Here is a 25,997-nt window from a genome sequence, read left to right as displayed (position 1 = left end):
AGCAAGAACAGACAATCATTTTAATGTGAATTTGGTAGCGATTAGAATTGGCTGAATAATTCCAATAAGTCGGATCTCGGTCAAAAATTACGTAACTCTTCTATTAAAGTTCGGTCAGCACTCAGTGTGCTTGAGAATAGAAAGGTAATCAACAATTCATATAAACGCAACTGACGCTTTGTTACGTGAGATCAATATTCATGTACTTACCTGCTTATAAAAAAGCACTATCGTTGAAAAGCAAATCTCTATCACATTTAATTAAAGCGACACTATTAGCACCAATATAACCATAAACCATCTCTACTAAATTCTATATATCATCATTTAATAAATCCTATTGACGCGCACATTAGTTTTAATCAAGAAAATGGGATATTGACGAACATATCGTGATACTATCTGTTCCATGTCCGCAAGTATGGCAGTCGGGTGCATCGATAAATCAACAAGATATTATCTTAAAATAATTCTTATAGCTACCAATGATAGCTTTCTACGTGGGAATGAGGGCAAAGGTCGGAATTAATTTGCTCCTGTAATGTAACATTAATGATAAACAGCGTAATGGAATATTAGATAAACACGTGGTGATGAACTTTTTTTATTCATTTATATGGAGAAATGCCATTAGGAATATTGCATTGAAATCTATGTATCATTTGTGTGTTGAGACTTGAGAATAACATCGAACTATGTATATACTTTTGATGATTACGATTGTTGATCGTTATAAGATAATTACGATTGTTGTATTAAGTATCAGCATTCCTTATTAACCATGGTGCCTTAATCATGTAACTACTGTTAGTTTTAATTACACCTATAAAACTTGATCAAGCCTGCCATCATGAAGAAACGATAATTAAATGCAATTTCTTTTAACTAAGACTTTCTCCACAACATATTCAATTAATTGAAATAGAGCAAAGTAGCGATGAAAAGGGAAAGAATCCAGGCACAAAAACGTTTGACGTGTAAACAGCATCGGCGTACGCTAAACAGCTATTCCCATTTGAACCGCTCCGGGCGACTGTTAATAAGTTTACGGTTGCAACAGAGCGCGGGCGCATCGCCGCTCGTAAAGTTACGAAACGAGACGTAAACAGAAATAAACGCAACAAAGGGACTGAGAACGAATTGGGGCGGCACGCTTCCTACTGAGCACAACAACTGACCGACGTAAAATTAGCCACGGAACCCCGTGCAGGCCGTGTTTAGATTCGTTACTATATGCAAACGTTTCCGCGAACCTCGCCCATCTAAATTTCATCAGTCTCCCAACTAACTAGCATGATATTTTATGACATCTGTTTTCCTTGTGTATGTTGTACGGCTTTCTTTAAAGTTTATATGATCAAATATGAGTGCCTGTCATGAGAAAACTTTATGATGCAATGAAAAGTTAATCAATGGCTTGTCGTAATACTTAGTTTGTGGTATTACCAAATTCGAAACACTTATTGTCAATTCTGTGGTTAGCTATGTTAAGGTTATGTAACTATGGTGGTTTAATAGAAATAAGAAAAAACTAGACGAAATAGATATTTCGCCGATTTTACTTAGCTACAAGGGTGTACAATTACTTTAGTAGGTACTCTACAGTCTTTAACTGTTCATATATATTTCATGACAAACGTTTAATAGAATTTATAATTGAATATGGCAAAATATCATTTCCTATTATATTTCATCTCAAGATCGAACTATGGAAGTAAATCACTAGAAGCTTTCTAAATCCAAAAGATTTCTATGTATCTTGAAGTTGCATTCTGCTCTAGCTTTATTTGTATGACATAATCCAAATCAAACAAAATAAATCTTTTTTCATATATCATCAAGTGAGTATTAAAGAAATATATATTGTTTTAAACAAAATAAGTATTCAACTTAAGATTTTAAACATCCTTTCCTATCACAATAATTGCTCATTTTCACATGCAAACATTGGTTTAACTAACTGGAGCGTATAATGTTGCTTCTATGCACTTGAATGAGTTATATTTTTTACGCATTCAAAACCGTTGAGATACAACAAGTCTGCATAAATTTTACAACACAAGATCCAATAACATGATTTAATAAAAAATTGGTTCGATATTTTTTAACCCTTACAACTAATCTTACAAATGGAAAAACATTTTTCATCATAGTACTTTTGCGTAATCGATTTTAACTATAGATGAAGTATGTGATCCAATGAGGCTGGCAACAAATCACAGTAATCGTACATCTGCACAGCAAGCAGCTCACGTTGCGTAACGAACTTTACAGATTTATTGCCATTATCTCTGGCCAATTACAAAATAATTCTATAAATTATGACGGCGTTGACATAATTTGCTGTAATCCTACTACTACTGTGGACCTATCATCCGTTCAGTGAACGTACTTTTAGCTTGAAAAATACTCTTAAATGTATAACTGTGAGATGTAGGTAAGTTACATCATTATTTATTCCTTTAATAAATATAATAGCAATTTGTTTATTTTTGCATTTTAATAACTTTCTCTGCCTATCAATAAAATAAAATCTAACTGAATGGTAAGAATCTAAGCGCATCATCTGTTCGCGGTATCGCACAATGGAAAATACGGGAAAACTGCAACAGTTAGGAGATAATCTGTCCAGATAGACGGTGCACCGGGATCAGCGACCTGTGCTCCCGCGCATTGTAGCGCACGCGTCTGCAGTCTATGCTCTAAACTCTATAGGTATAGTCTATGGTCTATCTCTATATATTAAATTTCTACGTCACCGCGTTATTATCCAGTTGATTCTGATAAACAAACTTAAAAAGCGAATAACCTACGAATCATTACATAACTGAAAAACGGAAAGATAAAAATCTTTATAGTATAAATAATTTATCTGTTTTTGTTTCCGTAGGCCCTCTACGTCAAAAAAGCAAAAAATCACGTGAGCATTGGATAATTTTTATTGGAAATATGTATTTACTTTAACATAACTAAACAAAACGACTATTCGTAGCCCAAACATCACAGATTCAGACGTGCACGGTCTGCTGTCGCGTACCGAAATTATTTATCTAATAATATACACTTTCTTGTAATTGAAACATCTGTTTCAAGACCGGAACATGCATAAACAAACTATATTTATTTATTTGTTTATCAAACATCCCTTTCTATTATTACAGATGTAGAATTTAGTAAAAAAGTAGAGGCTTACAAATAAAAATGTTTGATAACATTGGGATGCAATATCTGCATTATGAATGTGTAGTGCTAGATTCTAGAACCTTCTTAGATTGAGCGAAATTGTTAAGGAAAGCTATATATTATTGGCTATTGCTTTATGACATTCGACCTGAAATAGCCCAGCAAAATATATTTCAACACCATGAGAAAAAATAATCAGTAATTAATTTTGTTACCGACATTTAAAGAAGCGATATAATATGAAGATAAATAGATAAGATATACTATTGGACTTTTTTAATTGCTTGTCCAAATTAATTATTTAGAAATAACCGCTGCAGGCTGTTGCTAACTACCAATAATGTTATTAAAATTAAAAAAAACTTTTGTAGTATAATAATCGGAGTAGAATTAATCATTTTTATTTAAAGGAAACCAACAACAACGGAGGTACACAATTCGCCATTAAACTGCCAACAATTCACTAGTTAGCAACCATCGTTTGTCCTCAATTTTCGCTTCCACCAAAGGATACATTAATTAGATTATGTGCAAAGGCTAATTTCGCTTCTAACTCTCATTAAGGCCAAGTAATTTAATTTTGAAGACCTCAGATAATTTGATTGCAATATAAGTTTTGTCATTAAAGTATGGGCGATTAATATTGGAAGAGATATTTTGAGATATATTTTTTTAGTAAACATACTTTAATTATCATTTATTTATGATCTTGTTTAAGAACTTTAAGGTTATTATTCCTGTGAGGCGGCTATATAAGGTTCTCATCGTAAATATTTCATTTAATATGCGCTCTATCTAGAATTCGCACTCTTGACCTATGGGTTTACTACATACTAGGATTTTATGAGATTTAATACTGATAGTAAGACTGTATAGTACTAAAATCCAAATTCATTGGAAAATAGAACAATACAGTTATTAGACAGATATAACAAAATGGCACCTCTATAGGTACACATTATTGAAATAACGATGAAAATACTACATAATATAATTCCTTTCTACCTAGATTATAAAGTAGTTTAAATGAACGTGGTTAACCGAAATAATAAAGCATTAATATCATTATTTAGAGACTACAGACTTCGCCGTACCAAATCATTAAAAACTAATATCATTTTCGTTAGAACACCCATTAAACTAGGTCGAAGCGAAAACTAGGTGCACCTTTAATATACTCAGGTACGTTGAATTGCTAGTCATATATGGAGCAAATGGAACGCAAACACAATACATCTCCGCACTTCCTATGAAAGTACATGTCCCCATCCCGCCAGCTCTGAACTTCCTGTGCGGCTTGCGCCTCGTGCACGTGGCTTTTACTCCCAACAATAATCCTCAAACCGTAAGGAATTCCCTTGTGAATTTATCAGCACTTTGTCGTTCGACTCAATAATTCCTAGACTGATCCCGCAATCGACCAATTTATCGTCTAATCAGCTATGCAGTACGATTGAATAATACCTCACTTTATTGCTCTAAGTGCATTTAAGGACTTGTAATCACATCTTCTAGAAAGTTTACTGTCCTTTGTAATGAGTCTGTAAAGTTAATTTAGTGATTCGCCGTGACTTTTCAATACTTATCTTTTATCTACTTAAAGGACAAACGCTTAATTTATATTTACTGTGTAATAAACGACAGCACAAGACACAAGTGAGTAATTATTATTATTCTCAAGTGATGATTAAAATAAAATATATTATGTCCTCTTCGTGAAATGTTTATTGCCGCAATATAATTTAACATAAATGTTCCTTAACTTTTATTATTATGCGAGGATTTGCATTTACATAATTAACATTACACCACTTTTTACTGGGACAAGAAACACTCTATATCAATTGAATGAAAATAATATACAATGCAAAGGTCTCTACTTTTTTAGAAACTGATTTGAAGGAAAAAACTAAGATCGTTACGTTATTGTGGGCGTAAATCCTAAGCCGCCTATTCGATATAAATGTTTTACAGCGCAAAGTTGCCATGTCACCATCATTATAATATATCGACAATCTATCTTACAAATCGGCTTGTGACATCTCAATACAGCGCTATTCACGACAATATTATCCGTTATGAAGATAATCTGCTATCAATATGTAGAGTCTGCAAAGAGATCACATTCCAATACAGTTAGATCTTCTTACAATGTATTATAGAAACATGGTATTTGATAAATGATTATTTGGTGTAAATACGTTATTTTCTCTTGGTTATTTCTTGAGGGAAAGTGGATACAGATGTCTAAGTACACGAATATATTGTCAGTCATAATTAGGTATGGAGATTGGAAACTGAGAGCATAACCATCGTATTTTTGATTGTTACTTTTAAGAATCTAACCAAAAATGACATCTGAATATTTTCATATCGCCTACCTGAATTATAATTTTGTGTAAATATGTAGTTTTTATTTACCTTTAGATTTAAGACTGATATTTTTAAAATTAAGTTTGTTATTTTTTATGTATTTATATTTTATATATCAATCAAATTAATTATATAACGTTGAAAGTTTGAACTCTCTGTGATAAATATCAAGCCTTGTCTGAATTTCACTTTGTCATTTAACTTTCTTCATCTTTGTAAAAATATGATAAAATATTTGTACATCGATTGTTTTTAGTCATTTTGAAATCAAGGCTCTGTTAGGACAATCACACAATACCTACACAACAATACGAAGTACCCATTCAACACTTTACAACTAACAATGCATCTAATAGAGCTATCTGGGAATACTACAAATATGAGCCCTATTATAATCCCTTTTCAAGTGTTCCGACATCAGCTGTCCGACCGCGCTCTACCCTTCACTAGTCTCCTACGGTGCTTAATTACGCCCACGGTGCGTTCATTTATTAATACAATACCTATTGATGTTCATAACGAGATTTCATTAATTAAGGCCGCGGCAATTTCTATTTTCATGTCTATATTGAATTAATATACAATTATATGGGGATAGCTATGGAGGACGTGAGAGGATATCGATTAATCTTGTAAATTAAACTACAGATGTAATGTTAATAATTAATATCATAGATGAAAGTTGTATCATTATACACATTATCATTTCATAAACATAATATTATTATTACATTCGAAATTACAAGTACCAGATTAGATTTCCAATCTATTCAACGCCTTTAATTAGGTTTATTGTTAAAGTAAATCAATTAGGCGATGAACATTTTATTGCGTAATGAAAATAATAATATTGAACCTTACATTGCTCCGCATGGTATAAAAGCCATTATAACATTATATATAGTCCTATTTAAGAGATCTCAAACATTATACAAACAAACACAACAGGCTCATAAGATCATGATGAATAGCCTTCAAATTACGGTCCATATAAATTACCATTCAACCTGCGACGTCGTCCATACATCAATATGTTTCAGTCGTGACGTCACGCACACCCAACGAAACGCGAAACACCTCAAGATGTCCCTTGCAGCATTTTCGCTGTAATTTATGTAATAAACGGTACTGATTACTTCTCAATGTACAGTGTACAATACGCACTCTATAAATGCACTAAGAACAGTTGTTTAGGAAGTTATCGATGGATGCAAAAGTGGGTGTAGAAAACGCATATTGTTAAGTCGATAATGGGTTGATCGGTTTCGCCTGTAGGTTATGGTTTGTTTTGCTCAGCCAGTTTTGTAAAACAGTCACGAATATTATAGAAAATACTACTGATATATGTTTTGTTCCTTGTCTTACTCTAAGCAATAAATTATAGCGATACTATGTGTTATAGATATGAAAATACAAAAGTTTAGACCTAGGCAAGGTTGTACCTATAGAACAAGAGTAGAGTATTTTATTTATTTAAATGAAAAGTAAATTCTGTATAATTTAACTATGCAATTACAGAGCTACAATTATAAAAAAAAACTTTCTTAATATATTTGTTTAAGCCAATCTTCGAAATGGCTCTACTTTTATTGAGTAATTATAAGTCTTTTTATCATACAGTAGTCCACTAATTAACGTGGCGAATACGGAACAGAAGTTCGAATTGAACTTAAGATTTTTAGTTAGTTGGTATCATTACTAAATTTATCTTCTTTTATTACCCGCAAGAAAGCTCTATGGAAACAATCGAGTAGTATATCCGCACCATCTCCATTACGCGGTAAGGCATTTTCGTAGAACAAGATTAGAGAAATCCCCAGTGTGGCACGAGCAAATAATCGCAGTAGCACATATCTGTTCGAGTAATGAACGACTGCCGCAAACCACCGGTAGACATCGAAACACGCTATCTACTAAATAATTGACTTTTACTCTCGGCTACATGTTTACCAAACGTTCATAAAAACGAAAATATTCAAGAATCTATATGGATGCTTCAATAAAAGTAAATTTCGAAAAGAAAGGCCTGTCATCAAAAGTTGAAGACAATTATTAATATTTAAGTGGTTATATTATAATGAAATAACTTTAATTCCTTAGCCTTTTAAAAGTGGCAGTATTTCCCCTTCTATAAATTGTGGTTGTTCGTGAAATATAACAGTTACTTACAAAACTTTTCTTTTTAAAGATTTACGAATATTCTTATCCATTCTGCATTGTTTAATTTCAAACCTAGATTAATAAAATTTTTATCAAACGAAGACTATTTGGTCATTTTCCACATATACTTTCCCTTCTTTCTCACAATTAAGTATATACGACAAATTATTAAGCAACAGACCAAACAGTCAACGTAACAAAATGGCAACCCTACACACAATTAACATAGTCTTTTAAATGGCATTTAACGGCACAGGAAGAGATTATTCAATTAATTGATAAGGAAGAGTGTAGATAGCGGATAGTGGTCGCCGCGTGCATCAATGTCCGTCCGTGATACGTGCCTGGACACAGCCTCGTCGCTTGCAGTCTATTTGTGTTGCCAATTAAAAGTTTACATCTACTTGCACTGACGTAGATATATCTGTCGCAAATTATGCAATCTATCCGAAAGCGGCGGTAGAAACGTTATTTATCTGACCAAATTATAAAATAGGTTAGTTTACATTAATATTAGCGCAATCTTTTTTATGAACGCAAAGTTAAATTATTAAATAACAACAATATAACTACATATTGTGAAATTTAATCCACAAAACAAATCATAAACAGCAGCACCGTTAACAAGGAAACGCAAAATTCCGCTTCGCTGCATAATGCATATGCAAAAATACCCTAGCATGCATGATCGTCCCAAATACACACTTATGTTTTGGAACCAGGTCGGGACCATCAACAATTGGTCTTCAAACAATAAGTACGTTAGCGAAAAGGTACGAGTCATCAATCACGACCATTATTTATTCTATCGATCGTCTCTGATCGTTTCGACTTGAATTGGGACGCGTACCAGTCGGAGATGGGGCGGATTTTTGCTAGCTTCGTGTTTAGGCTCTTACAATGTCACATGTTAATATCAATTGTACTTGCGCTCCCGAAGTTTCCTTGTAAAAGTTTGATGATATGAATTTTGTGCGTAGATATATCATATAAGATTTAATTTTACTACTTTCTACGATACTTACAAAACTCAACTACACAATAATATCTAAACTAAATAACTTTAGCATTGAGAGCAGCTCACCCTCTCTCTATACGTTTGACGCAAGTATTCGCTGACGAGTTCTGTAGTTCTATCGTGGACACCAATTGATCGACACTCCCCAACTCAGTGGCTGACGCTGTCCTAGGAAATTATCAGATTAGTTGTGTTATTAAGATTAAATATTTTTATACGAGATTTAGTCAGATTGTCGGTGGATATGAATATAAAAATCGCTATTATATCACTTGTTAATGTATAATACCTAATTATGTGAACCAAATTTAGAGTATTTCTAATATATTTATTCTTCAGGATTAATCTGACAACTAGTTATTGTTTTGGGAACAACACTACTTATAAAGGAAGAAATTTTTTTTTTTATTCTATAACAATTTCTTTTATCATGGAATAATTTTCCCGTCGGGCAATCATAAATGCCGGAAAGCGACGCAAGCCCATAAATCATAGCTTGTACAACACATTAATTAAACAACATTTTAACATCAAAATATAATCAATGTAAAGCGCGCGTAGTATAACGGAGAACACAGTATTCGAGGCACAAATCAATTACCAGCGATCATTAGCAAACGATTGCAATGTCAGTATTCTAAGGCGAAGCCCGCGGCGTCCACGGTAGCATGAAACCGCTGCAATATTACAGCTCATTAGCGCAGGTGAAACTTGACAATTCCCAGACCATTCGAACGAGAGCCGCGAAAAACTGCTTGCTAATCCCTTTCGTAGCCGCTACTAGAGTATTCGCGGTCGAAACAGGGATCACGGTACAGTGGCTGAATCAATAATAATACCAGGAGGTCGTCCAATATAATGGAACCAATTATCCACGCTTTGCATTTTATAATGTTTCAGTTTCCGGTCTAATAAGTAAATTTCACTCAAGAATAGATGGATAATTTCCATATTTAATACTTTAAATACCTACAAGTTTATATTTTATAATTATTCCACTTGATACATATTCCGTTTTGTGAATTTCTGTCCGTCATTACACCCACATGCAAGAATTAGCGCTTTAGGCGATTTCACGCACCTAGCCGTTATGCGGAACTGTAACTATGCTGCAACCATGTTTTCGATAATAGAGATTAACAGAATAAAAAAACAGAGGGTTTAAACGCTTTAAAAATTAAAGGTCAATGTTGAAAATGCGTGGTTGTATAATAATATCCTTGCATTTAACAAATTGGACAAGGACCTGAATTAACATGTAATTTTGGTCGCATACAAAAATGGCATAATGAATAGACATTGGTAAACAATTTATCGGTGATTCATAATATTATAACCTAAATCTGGAAGCCAATCGATTTTAAAAAACATTTACATTCAATATAAATTATTATTATTTAAGTAGATATTTATTGGAATTAGGAAACAATCTCCAAGATTTCTCATTAAATTCGATGAATGCCTGAAACAACTTCGAACTAACTATCTTAGAAAAGCAATTGCTATTTTAATATCTATCATGTTATGTGCCGTGAGGGGAATGTTAATAGCATTAGGAATTCTATATTTATGCTTAGTTATAATCCCTATACCATATAATATATTCGTTAAATTAGTATCATGTTCGCTTCATATCTTCTTGTATTGAAACCTAAATCTCTAGTAATTAAACAACTCTGGTTTCCAAAAAAATAATTCCGGAAAATTAAAAAAATGCCTCTGTAAAAAAAAAAGAATCAAAACCTAATATATTTTTATATAACATAATATTGTTACTATCTAAACATTTTCAGAGGTTTAAAGCAAAGAAAGCTCAGATTCAATGAATACTTTTGTATTGTGTACTCACAACGTTAGAGTTGTAAAAAAGAAAAGAATATTGATTGTTCCATACTTAGATATTCGGGCTGGATTTTCTCACTACATTTGTTAATTAAAATCCCGATACAATGGGCATAAGACGGATAGTTTCAATTAGCATACAGCGATGTTGACTTTTTAAATAACATCTTTGAACTATCTATATATTATTATTGTGAAGTCTTTAAAAGTAAAGAAGAATCTTAATGTTACACTAAGAGCTAGCGCACAAGAGCAACTTTTGTCTCCGCAACTATTTTGTCTCTCAAATCAACTCTATGGGGAGTTGCGTCGCTACGTGCGCGCACTTTCTTACTAGCCCATAGAGTTGATGGGAGAGACAAAATAGTTGCGGAGACAAAAGTTGCTCTTGCGCGCTAGCTCTAATAATAACGTAACTATTTAGTTATGCGAAGGAAATATAATAAATAATAAGAATGAACAGTATTTATTATTTAAAAAAAATATGTTTAATACATAATTTGGCTAGCCTCTACAGCTCATTATAACCAAAATCAATGATATACTCTTAATTATTATCTACTCAGGTGAGATTGCATAAATAGAGCATAGAGCGAGCGGAACTAATTAATTTTGTCACAAATAAAACCAATATACACGTTTCTGTTTCGTCGTCATCATCATAATGTCATATATATTTTACGGGATGGCTTCCTGCTATGTTACAAAGATATGCGTGGCCATATTAAATCGTCCTTTCAAACGTTATAGCAGCGTGGGTTCTAGTTGATAGGTTTCCGATTCATCGATGTCTGCAACTTAGTCTATAACTCAAATATTATATCTACGATGTGCAATTATACGCTTGTCTCGTTTACTAGCCATATAAGTTTACTTACTTTAGAATTTAAAAGGATTAACAGACGACGACTATTTCTTGTGACTTTAATGCTACTTTAGAAATTGGAGAGGTCCAATAAGTAAAAGAACGCGTCACACAATATGTCTACCTACACCAGACATATTTAAAATAAAATACATATATACTTTATATGTATTTTAATGTAACTCGTCTTTATTATTGCAAAATGATGGCAGTTAACGTTAACAGCCATGACAACAATGTAAAAAGTCCTCTATCATTTTACTGCTTATTGTTGGTTTCCTAGAAACATCACAGGGCACAAATCAAAATTGTGCCAACGACACTTTCGCCTTTGTAGCGTTTCTTATAAGAATAACTTGTGGAATAAAGAACTATTAATCCTAATGGCCGAGAAATGTCAAAGCGGCTGTGGTTGTGGTCGATCCATAATCCCATATTTGTGAGCAGGATGTCAGTGGCACGTCACAACTCACACCTGTGTCGAAAAGTCTCGATTTCTAATTTATGAGGATTCATCGGACCCCACAAGTTGGCTGGATCAACTACTTTTATTGATTTATAACTAAGTACTCTTCTATGAATTCTTGTGTAATATACCCACTAAAATAATAAATAGCAATGATATGAAGTGAGCATATCGTACATTCCATTATAACTTTATTGCCATCTTCACAGTCATCTTTCTTTCGAATTATCTCTAAAACCTTGTCTATCATCATATTATGCTCCATTGAGGCAAAAAAAAATAAGGCATGGCAATTTTATATAATTTCGGATATCGACTCCCGCCACCGCATTCCAGCTACCAGGAGCGCAGACGAGGTGAAGAGTAGCGGAGCATGTAATAGCCAGCAGCTTCCGCGAGGGAGCGCCGCCATTGTCTAAACAACCGCATCCGTGCGTGACTATCAACAGCTAGGAACTCGGCATTTCTGCTTCTAGAAATTTCCTCCGTGTGCTTTTGGCATAAATTGTTTACAAGCGAAAATTAGAGCAGTAATTGTTTCGTTGTACATTACAGATTGTATAATATAAGAATAATTGTAAGCACAACCCGTTGTTTAACAAATAAATGTTGTAAACTTAAAATGAATACGCACTTACAATAACAGAAAGACTGTAAATATAGAAACAAGTAACCTTTTTAAATTGCAGAAACAGCAACCTATTCCTGTCGTAAAATAGGTCAGCATAAGCCGTTCCTACAGAAATAGGTTTAAAACCCTTCACTGCATCAGACGGGGAGCACATTAGCTAGCTGGCTTCATGTAACCCGACCTGCCCTATTCAATTACACTCCTGCTATTTAGTCCCCACTAAGCCTATTAGAGGAATAAACTTTCAGCTAGAAATGCATCGTGCCGCAGTTAGTATGTAAGTATCGTTTTATTGATATTACATATTTTATTTTCGTTTGCATAATTATGGAATTAAACTGGTCCAAACTTACACTGCACTCAATACTTACCACCTTACCTTCCTACCTGCCGATGTTTCGCATTATCGCGTTTCAAATGATCTCTATTAAATGTAAGTTTCGTACAACAAAATTACATTTTCACAGACAATATCAAATTCCTTCACATCTCAATAAGCAAGTCGTTGCGCCAGGAGACAGCCGGTGAAAACCTTAACACGGATAGAACAACGCAAACGCTAATTTAGCGCAATCCAAAGGATACAATTCTATTGTTCCACCCTGTCTTTCCTTTTACAATTGTATGCGAAGTGCGAGTCAAATTATCAAAGAAAATACGACAATCGTCGCAGACACTAGTTTCGTAACACTATTATTGTGCCTGAGCTTTGAATGTGAACGTCTAAAAATAAATCTAAGTTTCCACTGTTTACAATTGAAGGAACAACGCATTTTATACTTAGCTGATACACGCTCTATCTTCACGTTTTTAGTCTATGTCTTTCGATGTTTATTTATTTTGAGATGTTTTTAATATAAAATTTGTTTTGACGCAAATCGAATGGTAAATAATAATTTAAGCAATATGTAAACAAATATTTCGTTTACTTGCATTTCTTAATTGGGTCAGTGCAATATAAACAGAAATACAATAGTAGTGAGTATTTAACAATACCGTCGTTCGCCTTAATTGGTAAAGGCAGTCGCTGCCGCCTACAGCCCCTGTAAGAATAAATCTACCGCGGCCTACATGTTCAATTAGATATAACATCGTATAAACAGTACTGTTTACTCGCACATCCTGGCGCCGCGGCCGCCCTGTACTTTTAAGCTAAGAGCATATTATTAAAGTATTAGTATTTTGTATATAAAACTAGCGGTCCGCCCCGGCTTCGCCCGTGGTACATGTTTACGTTTTCTCTACATAAGAACCATCCTCGTACTTCAAGGAATATAATAAAAAAAGAATTATCGAAATCGGTTCAGCCGTTCTCGAGTTATGGAATTACAACGAAAAGTGGCATTGATTTTTATATATTAGATTATAAATTCAAATATTATATAGTTGAGAGCTATCTGCCTAGCTATATTTAGCTAATATAAAAGGATTGTCGTTCATTTTTATTAAGATGATGTAGTAAAACAATGAAATATCACCTGTTTAATTCCTAATAATTTACGAAATTAAAAAGAAACTCGATGTCCCTTATATCGAAATATAAAAAATAATACATAATTCCGTGCTGAAATGCAATGTAAAAAACTGTCTTACTAAGAAAATTTTTCATAGATCTCTATGTAGAGTGTAGGTACTCTCATGGAGCTACATGAACGATTGCACGAATATATTATGAAGAATTAATGTCCTTTATTCTTTCCAAAAGGTCTGGCCTTAAACCAACTTGGTAAATTTGGGTTTATTTTTTATCTATACAAGGGATTAGACCAAGGTTGTGTTTCTGTAGAAATTTCATATTAATAAATTGTCAAAGAAATTAAGGAACTTGCCCCGGCTCTACCTAAATATAAAATTAGTTTTTATCGCAATTCAAACGGAGATAAATACAAAAAAAAACAGCGAAAACCTTAATAATAAATTCAGCTGTTCTAGAGTTATATGTGATGTTACTAACACAACTTTTTTTCAATTTACTGTTTTACATAATATGATGTAGAACTTATATCGTTACAGTGAATATAACGAAGGATTTATATTAATATTTTTAATACAAGTATTAGGTACAGACAGAGGAGAGAGAGTTTATTTTGGTGTGGTTGTTATTGCAAACAGACAGTCATGAGGATATAAAAACTTACTTACTTTGTGATTGAGCTCTTCGAGTCCTCCGGCAGCCCGACGAATATAAGTGTAGATGACATTTGTATTTTAAACCTTTATTATTTTATTCACAAATAATTTAGTAATTACTACCAAATCAAAGCTCAAAACTAATCAAAACCGACTAAAACTCGTGTCAAATTTTGAAGACGTCACAATAATTTTCATAAACAAAATAACGTGCCAGCGTCAATGAAACTGCAGAGCAAACTGTCTCCTTAAATTTAATGTTTATGACAAGGAAATGTGGGCGAAACTTATGTAGGTTGCAGTTGACCTCGGCATAATATAAACTTATTGCTGTATTTTTGATCTAATTCTACCTTCTAGATATTTTACCCAGTCTGCGTGGGTGCGCTAATGTGAATGCAAACAAGGAGTTAATTATCTATGCAACACACGCTCCTTTTTAATACACTTTTAAATTTTGATTTATAAGCTTTATATAGTTCAAGCACGTATTTCATATGCTTTAGTTAAAACACCGTTACCCTGATTTTGTATGCAATTATTTGTATGAATATATAATAGTTTTATTGATTGTAGAGCGAATTCAAGATTGAAAAAAAAAGAGTTTTTTATACCTTTGCCCGCGGTTTTGCTCGGGTTCGAATTATTAATCTATACCATTCTTAAAACCATCACATAAAAAATTCGTTAAAATAAGTCCAGCTTTTTAGAAGTAGCTCAGTGGCAACCACACGCACTGAAGAAATGAAAAGATATGTTTAGACACTTTCCCGAAAAATAAATGAAAATATTTCACTAGGCAACTGCACAATATACGTAGTATGAACCTATATCAATATAGGTACATACTACAAACGATAACAGTACCTAAATATGGTATTTAGGAGTAGTGGAAATAAATGTTGAAAGAAACCCAAGGTATCAGGTGAACCCCATCACATTGCTCGTAAAACCCAGAACACAGACTCAGCCCTCAGGACCTATATGTATAATTTTTTATTGGCTTTTTGGGTTAAACGCAGCAACGCATAAAATGCAGCTAGTCAAATAAATTTAACTATAAGCTGCATTTAGCACTACAAGCACATGCATAATAACTTTTACAAAATCATGCTTCTTTTAATTTGTACCTACAATTTTTTTTCATTAAGTAAGTACCTACTTAGTTTGGTTTTTAACCTTCAATTATTGCTACTTCATTATTTTAAACTCATTTCTGAATAGTACCTACAAGTTAACAACGTTGTGTCATAGTCATTATATCCTAAATCAAACCTCGTAAGACCTCACATGACATATGTACCTACATGTACAAATGTGCATTGTACACAACTACCTACTAATGTAGACCCTAAAATGTAGACGTGTCGTGGCCATATCGTAGATTTGCTCATTTCATGATATGATCGATCATTTCGTGAAATGGTCGCATTTCATGAAATGGTCGAATGTCTATTGGCCGTACATCATGATGTGGTTTGAGCAGATCAATGATAAGAAATCGTTTCTCGATATGGCCAACTAAACGCGCGGTTTTTTCATGAAATGATCAAAATTATTTGATCATCCCCCCTAGCCAAGTGGCTTTCTGTTAGCGTAGCGTTCAATAGAATAGACTACGAATGTATGAGATTGACGTAGGCTGTAGATACGTGTATCTACAGCCTACGTCAATCTATATGTATATCGTAAATATATCGTAAAATAGTTACATTAATTATTGGTAGAGGCGCTGCAAGCGCTGTGTTTATGTGATAAGATGGCGGCGGCTAGCGAAAATTTAATTATTCGCAGTTTAAAACTTCATAGTTCGTTTTATTACAATATATGAAGAAAGTCATAGCAAATAATTTACGATGAAGAGGTTCGAGTACTATGGAAAATGCGTATATCTTATATTGAGGAAAAAATGCGTCTAAAATCCTTTACATAAATATATTTATGTATCCTATGTTATTATAATTGTTTCTTTTTGAAGTGAAACTTCTTTATCGGGGTTGGAAAAAAATTTAGTGTAACATTTTTTCGTTACGCGTGACATTTTTCCGTTACGCGCCATCTTTTTCTTATCCCTACCACGTAGTGATTCGACGTATTTCTGTAAAGTTGCAGTAAATTATTTTTTGAAAAATAAAGGTCTAAAAGAAGTTTCACTTCTGACGTGTGTACACTAGTACACGCACACATTTTTTAAAAAGCGATTCGCTTCTGGCACTCGCCGGCCGCTACCGTGGCACACTCGCTTTGCTCGCTCGGCTCGTGCGTTATTAAAGTCTAACCTAACCTAACCTAAATGTTTTCTATTGCAAAAACTATTCGCTTCTGGCATTCGCCGGCCATTGCCGTGGCACTAACTTAAATGACAATAAACAAGTTCCAAAAATATTCAGAATTTTTTAATGTTTTACGGACTTTATATATTTTATACGATCTGGCCAAATGTGGATGACCATATCGTGAAACGTTGACGATTTAACGATCTGATCAAACCATGTTGGCCATTTCATGAAATGCGACCATTTCGTGAAATGATCGATCATATCATGAAATGAGCAAATCTACGATATGGCCACGACAGACGCATCGCAAGTTTGTAAGGTAGTAACTACCGCATCAAATATAATTCGACGTGACAGCTGGAGCGGTGACACACACAATATGATTTAAATCTAACTAGCTTACCGCCCGCGGCTTCGCCCGCGTTTTCGAAGAAAAACCCGTTCCCGTAGGACTTCCGGGATAAAACCTATCCTATGTCCTTTCTCGGGTATCAAAATATCTCTATACCAAATTTCATGCAAATTGGTTCAGTAGTTAAGGCGTGATTGAGTAACAGACAGACAGACAGAGTTACTTTCGCATTTATAATATTAGTATGGATTATCATTATTATCTCTTGATTATCTATTATCTCTACCTATAGCTAAATTCTAAGTTCTAACATAAAATAAAAAATTATAACTTATGTTATATTATGTACAATAATTAGTCTAAACTTTTCATAGTAGATAGCTATGTAGGTATATTATAGTCTTGGGTATATGTACCTATTCGAGCGATGCAGATATTATATAGCTGGATATTATATAGGTATGTATAAAGATACCTATCAACGAGATGAATTAATGAAATGCCATTTTTCCGGTTAGCTAAAGTTAAAATTCATTTATGGGTCAAGGTATGTACGCGTTTACAACAGAATTCCTCAAGAGTTTAGTAGTGCTAAAGTTAAAACTTATGTAAAAAATGTACCTATTAGTTCAGAGAGCCTATGGAAGATGAAAATCCATGGAGGGTTGTCGCATAACCACAGGACAGTTCTTTGGCGTATTATATAATATTATTATGTAGTTAGATATAAGTCAGTATGTAAAATTAAATAATTATTGTAATATTGACGTGATTTTAAAAGAGCAACTATGGAGTTATATGGAGTTTCTTGCCGTAAATGCCGGTTCTTCTCCATACTGTTTTCCGAATCGGTGGTAAAAGTTAAAAATATGTAATGACAATTCGAAAGAGAAGTCTAATTGAATAAACAAAAGTTTGAGTTTAAGTTTGAACGTATAATATATAATATTCAATTTAAATAACACGCATGTAGGTATAAATACAATGTAAAAACTTTAGAACTGAGCAAATACCTATCGATTCATACCTACAAGCTGCAAGATACACATTCTATCATTTTTTTCGTAGACCGTAATAAGATTACCTATATATTATTATTTTATGATTTATGGATAGTAGAATTTGTAGGATTCAGGCTCAGGATTCAGGTATGATTTTGAGGTAACATTTCATGAAATTATGAAACGTAACAGATGGCGCCACTGGAACCTAGATATAAATATTAACCTATAGATAATTTTATTTGTAAAACATCATGCTATTAAAATATGTTTAATGCAAAATAATTATGTACCTATTTTTTAATAAACCTTTTCAAAACAATAACAAATACCTAGGTACTTGTTAGTTATTTATAAACCAAATAATGTCATTGGCTAACAAAATAATATAAGAAATGACATTACTAGTCCTTGTCTCTGGTATGACGCTCTTGATAATGTTGCCAGTATATAGATCTTTTACCCAGAATAGGTATATTTTAATCCAATTAATATAAAATTACTACATTTTCACATGTATTATTAAATAATAATTCAAATGATCTAAGTAGTGTTGTTACTCTTGTACTCTATTATTTAAAAAATATGTTTGTTTTTGTCGATACACATTTTCAAATAATCCATATTACATTTACCATTTTTAATGTTTAAATTTATGTCGATAATTAATAATTATAAAATATATGAAGAACCTTATTTTGTTTCTTTTATTATATTTATTATTGCCATTTAAAGATTGTAATAAATCTACCAAAATAAGGAAATTATCGATTACATAAATGGCAACTCATTGTTGACGACTATGGACTGACGGCCATTTGACGGCTACTGAGACTAGAGTCTAGTTGTTATTCGTTTTAAAAATAAGATACTTTTTCTGCTTCTTTGTGTATTAAATAATGAAAAGTGCTCAAATGGTATAATCATGTTTAACCAAACGTCGACTGAAGCATTGCTCTCGGCAACTTACGTTGAGAATTACTTAGATATCGTCGATAATCTGCCTAATGACTTGCAACGACATTTATCGCGTATGCGAGAGTTAGATGTTACTTACAGAGGTAATCTGAATGTCGTATTCTAATAATATTTCAACATCTAAGCTAGATCTAACATTATATCAAGTCTCAAAAGCAGTTGCATCGATTTAAAATACTCTTTCACTGTTTTGTTGACACAGGCTTTTTTGCCAATTATAGACGCGTGCTTTGGTATATAGTCGACTCTCGATAGCCATGGACGAAAATAACATAGTTCTTCGCTATTAATACACTAGTTTCGCGATATAACTACTTTATACTATGTTTTGGGAACATTTTCACAACATTTATTCAGTGAAGTAAAATTACCTTATTTGTCTATGGATATATTGCTCATTCTTTAACTTTCTATTTTTAAAAACTACTAAAAAGCGGTGTAAAGTAACGATAAACTTCCTTCACATAACAATATTAAACTCATGTACCTAATAATAATATGTATTTTTTTTATTTTTATTATTAGAATGCCTAAGAGATGCAGAGACTCACTTGGCAGTGTGTATCGGTCCAAACACAGAAGAAAAGCGCCGTGGGCGTGCAGCATTGCGCTTACAGGCTGCTTTGGTAGCTGCTCAAGAGATTGGTGATGAAAAGTTACAAGTAGTTCAACTTTTACAAGACCTCATTGACAACAAACAGAGATCACTTGATGCTGATCACAAGAAGCTTGGTAAGTTTATTAAATATTATATAACTATTGATCAATAATTAAATTAATAGCAAGAAACAAGCAACATAGTTTATAGAACCCAACTGCATATTGCCCCACATTCACTTAATTTTAATATTATAAACATTTTTATTTATAATATTATTTAAGAACTAGCAACATAGTTTCGTCAACATAACTTCGTACTGCTCTCATTATTTATTTTCTATTGTAAACAAGTTTTATTTGCAATTTCTTTTTATTTCCCAGTATCATGCCTAGAAGTTAACACAAACGGTACAGCGAAGGAGGAGCAGACAGCAAACTCGGAGAGTCGATCCAACGAGAAAGACAGCACACAGCAGACGCAGCAGCAGAGTGCACCGCCACCACCACCGCCGGAGAGGACCAGTGAAAAGGAGAAGGAAAAACCGGAGAAAGAGAAGGGTGGAGGTAAGTTTTCTTGGTATGAATTGAACGTTATATTCATATCCTATTCAGGTAAGCAAACCATGATACAAATGTAGAGAAATTTTTAGAAATAAAAATAATGATCTAGTCAATTATAATTATCTATAAAAAAATGTATTCTGCAAAATTCTAAATTCACTATATTCCTAAATAATAATTAGTTTAACAATTTAGCAATAACAAACTCATACACAAACTATAATTTAATAAAAAGAAGGTAATTATAACTCTAGAGGAGGTTATTTCATGGTTTTACAATGTGTTTTTTTTTTTATTTTAAATGTCCTTATATTATTTAGAATAACGGACATATAGACAACTAGCTTTCCATCCGCGGCATCGCCCGCGCAGTCAATGAAAAACCCGCATAGTTCATGTTCCCGTGGGATTTCCGGGATAAAACATATCCTATGTCCTTTCTCGGGTATCAAAATATCTCTATACCAAATTTCATGCAAATTGGTTCAATAGTTGAGGCGTGATTGAGTAACAGACAGACAGACAGACAGAGTTACTTTCGCATTTATAATATTAGTATGGATGTTATGAAATATATTTTAAGATTTATTAATTGAATATACCCTAGTAAGTTGCATTATAATGAATTATGTTTTGAGTTCTAATACATATTAAACAGTGTATTATAAAACAAATAGTTTGTTTGAACAAACTAATTTCAGAAACTAAATCGCCGTCCCCGGAGAATAAAATGATAACAGCAAAAACACAACTTTTCAGGAGAAATAAAAAACCGATACTTGTCTATAACTCGTACAGCAATAGACGTAGAGAGATAAAAAAAGGCTCAGTGGTAGCTAATTTTTTAACCTTTTATTATGTTTCAAAATATTTTTAATAACTTTAAGAGAACTGAAGATAATTAAAATTTAAAAAGTTAGTAGCATTTGACTGAAATGTAAATTTACTAATACACACTTATCATTTTATTCTCGTTTACATTGGACATATGCATTAATGGATAATATCCAATGAACTTTTATTCTGTTTTTTTTTTAAACAATATTAGAGTAATCAACTATTATTACATAAATAATGAAGACAATAAAAAGTAATAAAAATCAGTCTTCCTGATCATCATCGTGATCATAATGTACATGGTCATACGTATGGCGCCAAAACATATTTTTACGAGAATAAAATGATAATAGGCGTTCGTCATTATTTCGCCGTTTCTTTTTTCCGAGAATATTATTGTAAAAGTTATTACCACATAAAGAGTGAAGAAACTTTTTCGCTATCATAGTACTATCTTTTTTTTCTAGTACGAATATGTTCTGGGAATAAGCAGTGAATATTATTGTAATATCTTATAACTTTGTGGATTACAGGAGAAAAAATACAAAAAAAATTATATAGATGTATTAGGCTACGTAGGCTTCAAATATCGAAAAACAATAAAACTATGGTAATGGCGATTATCATTTTATTCTCCGGGGACGGCGAAATGTTCAAATTGATATTGTGTTGATTTCCTTTATACTACATATGTATACTTTAGCCAGAGAGGTTATTTAGCATCACTCTACAATAGAAGAGGAAAATAAATAAAAATGTTTTATTAAAATGGAGAAATTAAAAATTCCTTTTCAGAGCAATGAAGCTGTGTTTATGTAGGTCCGTCAACTTATTAATGAAAATGTAAAACTAATATTCTTTTTACTGTTATGTTGTACATATTCTAAGTCTTTACTGTTATGTTGTACTTATTTATGAATAAACTACAAGTCTTCTTGATAAATTCACCGTGCAAAACAACAATAAACTGGTGCAAAACAAACACTAAAACTAATAAAATATTTATATGTAATGTAATAGGTGAGCGTTGGTCAAAGCGCGCACGTCGCTCGCGTACAGCGGCCGGCGCGGCGACGGACGGCGCAGACTCGAGCGAGCGGGACAGCGAGCGGCACACGCACAGCACGCATAAGAAGGGTTAGTACTTAGTAGGGCACACACAATATGTTATACTATATTATATGTTATAGATTAGTCAAAAGTTATATTTCGACTCATCAGTTTGTAGACATACACAATATGTTATACATACGTATACGTTATAGATTAGTGAAAACTGAAAAGTTATATTTCGACTCATCAGTTAATAAAAACTAACTATCAAGTAATTGTAAAAATAGTGTTTGAAGTTAGTGCTGATTTACACAGGGTCAGTAACTGACTACAAATTCGAGGCAAATCAGTACTGACCCGAAAAAAACCCTGTGTAAACAGATTTGATGTCAGTACTAGTAGGGGAGCCCAAGAGGGGATTTTGGGATTTACTCGAGCGCGTCAGATTACTATTAGGGACGGTACCTTAGCTATTCATTAGTACCTCTAGTCAATATGAGCAGTTATGGTTGGTGGGTGCGCTCAGGGGCCCCGCTGGAAAATTTGAATAATCCATAATTCCCTAAGGTTGAGCTCGAATCGTCAGATTAGCGAAATGGGGACTTCTTATATTGTAATTAACCCCCCCAGATATTAATCTGACGCGCTCGAATAATATTACTTTAATTTTTTACCCTTTCTTCATAGCGATTAAATCGCCACTTTAATCGTCAGATTAACGTATACTTTTTTTCAGTGACGTCCTGGAGCATGCAAAATATCAATATCTAACGCGCTTGAGTATTTCCAAGCCATTTTTTTTCTTTTTTAAATTAAAAAAAATCAAAAAACCCTTCCCCACCAATGACCTATTATTAGTAGACGCGGCATACGCCAACATCATTGCACTAAAAAACAGCGTAATTAATACATACCTACTAACTAATGCATTATCACCAATACAGTTGTTCTCTCTTTCACTCTCACGCACGAGACATAATACATGTCTCACTCATGTACTTCGTAATAACAACTGCCGATTAAAATACAAAAAGAACGTCCAGCCACGACGCTGAATGGTGCGTGACTAAGTGAAACTCGGGCACTTACCTGAGTTTTTTCTTGCCAAAATAGAGAGCGGGTAACGTATCTAGCTCTTTTATATGTCATAGTTCCCCACCGCTAAAAGTGAAAACATTATAGGACCTTTTTTTCTCGCTATGGTCTAATCTACCAATTCTAATAAGTTCCCGTGACGCTCGAGTAAATCCACATTTAGCATCCTGGGCTCCCCTACTATACAGAGGCTTGAAGTCAAAGTAAACAGTTAAAGTCAGTCGCGGCGCTGAAATTCGGCGCCGCGACTGACTTGTCTACTGACCCTGTGTAAATCAGCACTTAGAGAAGTAGAGGTACTGAATGCAAGTCTAAATAAGTTTTTGTGTTGATTTGCAAACAAGTATTATACAAGCCTTAAAATATTAAACATTAGTCATTTATACTATAGGGCAATTACAATATTAAAAATACATGAAGCTTATTTTTTTAAATAAAAACTACAAAACATAACAATACTTTCATAATTCAAGTAGATGTTATTACTTATTAGCAATGCTGTCACCATAGACATGAATTTATTATTTTATTATTTATTCAGGTATTGGCAAGAAGAAGAAACGCAAAGCACGCCAAGCGGCGCAACGGTCAGAGACTCCGCCAGAAGAAGCAGATGCTATCGACCCAGACGAGCCCAGATACTGTCTGTGCGATCAAATATCATTCGGAGAAATGATCCTATGCGACAATGACCTATGTCCCATAGAATGGTTCCATTTCTCCTGCGTCTCGCTCACAACTAAACCAAAAGGCAAATGGTTCTGCCCTAAATGCAGGGGAGACAGACCCAACGTAATGAAACCCAAAGGACAGTTCCTCAAAGAGTTGGAGAGGTATAATCGAGAAAAAGAAGAGAAAGCATAGCATTCACTGAAAAAGAAGTAAGGTGGTTGTGATATAGGTTAACGGCGGAATGGATGATACAGTGTAGTTTGAAACAGTGGATCGGAACTGAGATTTTGCTAATAAATAAATATGTATATTTTTGCGTTAAATTATTACGAGTAGAATTTTATGTTTCATAATTTAAAGTTGATTGCAACAGTATTTTAAAATGAATGTGATTTTGCAATAGTAAATGGTCATAATGCTATCGTAGGTTGTTGTACATTTTTCATACCTTTTATACAGTAATATATTTATTCTTGTACCTGAATATTAAGAAACGCTATCGCACTAAAATATTGGAAATGTTCGAGATTTAAATATCGAGTCTTCCATAACAAATGATGCTTTAGCAATGTTTGTTTGGCAATAATTATAATACTCTCGATGTTTATAGCAATATTGATTGTTTTCAAGTAGAAATTGCAATTTATTTTATATAGCATAATATGTATAAGCCTTTATATACCATTTACACTCACGAATTCTTACATAATATTATATATCTAAGAGTCTTTATATTCAGGTGTAGGTGAAAATTACTGGCATGTACATTGTACATAATGTATAATAATTTAAAATACTTAATTTTGGTTACAAAATTGTCACTCCTTTACACTATAATTAAACTTACTATCTCACTCTTACATACGAGAAACGGCAATCACAACATCTCACTCGCGCACAGTAAAACTACATACCTATTTAAGATTCTGAGATAGTCGATAATAATTTATACATTTTTAATATTACTACACAATTTGAGGAATATTAAAATATATATTTGAATGTTATCTCACAAATTAATCTTCATAGCAAACAATATATGGAGTGGCAGCTAACAAAGATTTCCTATGCGATTTAATGAACAAAAAAAATTGATGATAGAGTTTCGTGATTCATATTTCTGTAACTGATTAGTGGTTACTCCATTCCAAGCTGTACCTGAGTACCGAATCAATTTTATTTAAATATTACTAAAAAGTTAAGGTACCTAGGTAGGTACCCTAGGTAGGTACCTTAGGTACCTGTACCCTCATAGGAGGCCCGTGTCCCAGCAGTGGGAACGTATATGGGCTGATGATGATGAAAAAGTTAAGGATGTTAGCCGAGCCGTTTTTATTGATTTTAGCATAGCCTAAAGGCGATTACTAAACCCTGGTAATGTTAAAGATTTTAAAATTGAATTATTATAAAGTGTGTGCTCATCTACTTCCTCAACTGGGAAATATATTTTCAGTCACTCAGGATTCATGACGTAAAGAATTCTCAAATGTGATTACAATTAATAATTTTTATTGTTCAGATGTATATAAAAGTACATTAATAAGATTTAATATAAGAATCTCTAGTGAAATAGAGTTTCGCAATTTTTATAAAGTGCTCTTCGATGGAAGTAAACTTATTTGTAAATATTTGTACGCTGCGATAATGTGAAGTACAGCGTAATTATGCGCATTTATGATAGTTATTGTATAGATTATTCCTATAAAGATAATTAGTTTACGTAAACAGATTAATTTTGTCATTTTAAATAAGATATAATTTATATGTGTTGTTTTATTTTGATCCCTATACTTACCTCATCAGACCATAACAAAAATTGAATAAATAACGATTACATTTTTCAAAATTACAAGAATTCTTCAAACAGCGCCATTTCTTTACTATAAAGATTGTTGTTTTAA

General features: G+C 33.1%; 3 protein-coding genes across 6 annotated transcripts in view; 2 read left to right on the top strand and 1 right to left on the bottom strand.

Annotated features, from left to right (window-relative positions):
- LOC123700809 (microtubule-associated protein Jupiter) overlaps window positions 1-14,896 on the bottom strand; it is an 81,168-nt gene extending 66,272 nt beyond the window's left edge. For 2 of the 4 annotated variants that reach the window (XM_045648153.1, XM_045648149.1), the window contains exons 1-2: window positions 14,681-14,896; window positions 8,801-8,902 (exon numbers count right to left, since the gene is read on the bottom strand). In XM_045648153.1, the coding sequence (XP_045504109.1) occupies window positions 8,801-8,902; window positions 14,681-14,739 (161 nt within the window). In that variant the 5' untranslated portion in view covers window positions 14,740-14,896. The remainder of the gene's footprint in view (window positions 1-8,800; window positions 8,903-14,680) is intronic. The other 2 variants (XM_045648150.1, XM_045648152.1) reach the window with 2 other exon arrangements.
- The window catches only part of LOC123700808, a 535,837-nt gene that overhangs the window by 317,081 nt on the left and 192,759 nt on the right, over window positions 1-25,997 (top strand). The gene's annotated exons all lie outside the window — the stretch shown is intronic.
- LOC123700805 (inhibitor of growth protein 1) lies at window positions 19,122-25,860 on the top strand. The gene is made up of 6 exons (XM_045648145.1): window positions 19,122-19,361; window positions 19,804-20,010; window positions 20,260-20,442; window positions 22,297-22,413; window positions 23,966-25,299; window positions 25,410-25,860. The coding sequence occupies exons 1-5, from the start codon at window positions 19,226-19,228 to the stop codon at window positions 24,286-24,288; spliced, it is 966 nt and encodes a 321-aa protein (XP_045504101.1). The 5' UTR covers window positions 19,122-19,225; the 3' UTR covers window positions 24,289-25,299; window positions 25,410-25,860.

The sequence above is a fragment of the Colias croceus genome, chromosome 20 (genome assembly GCF_905220415.1).
Source record: "Colias croceus chromosome 20, ilColCroc2.1".
Classification (NCBI taxonomy): domain Eukaryota; kingdom Metazoa; phylum Arthropoda; class Insecta; order Lepidoptera; family Pieridae; genus Colias; species Colias croceus.
The sequence above is the reverse complement of the archived record's forward strand: the minus strand, read 5'-3'. Positions and strand labels throughout refer to the sequence as shown.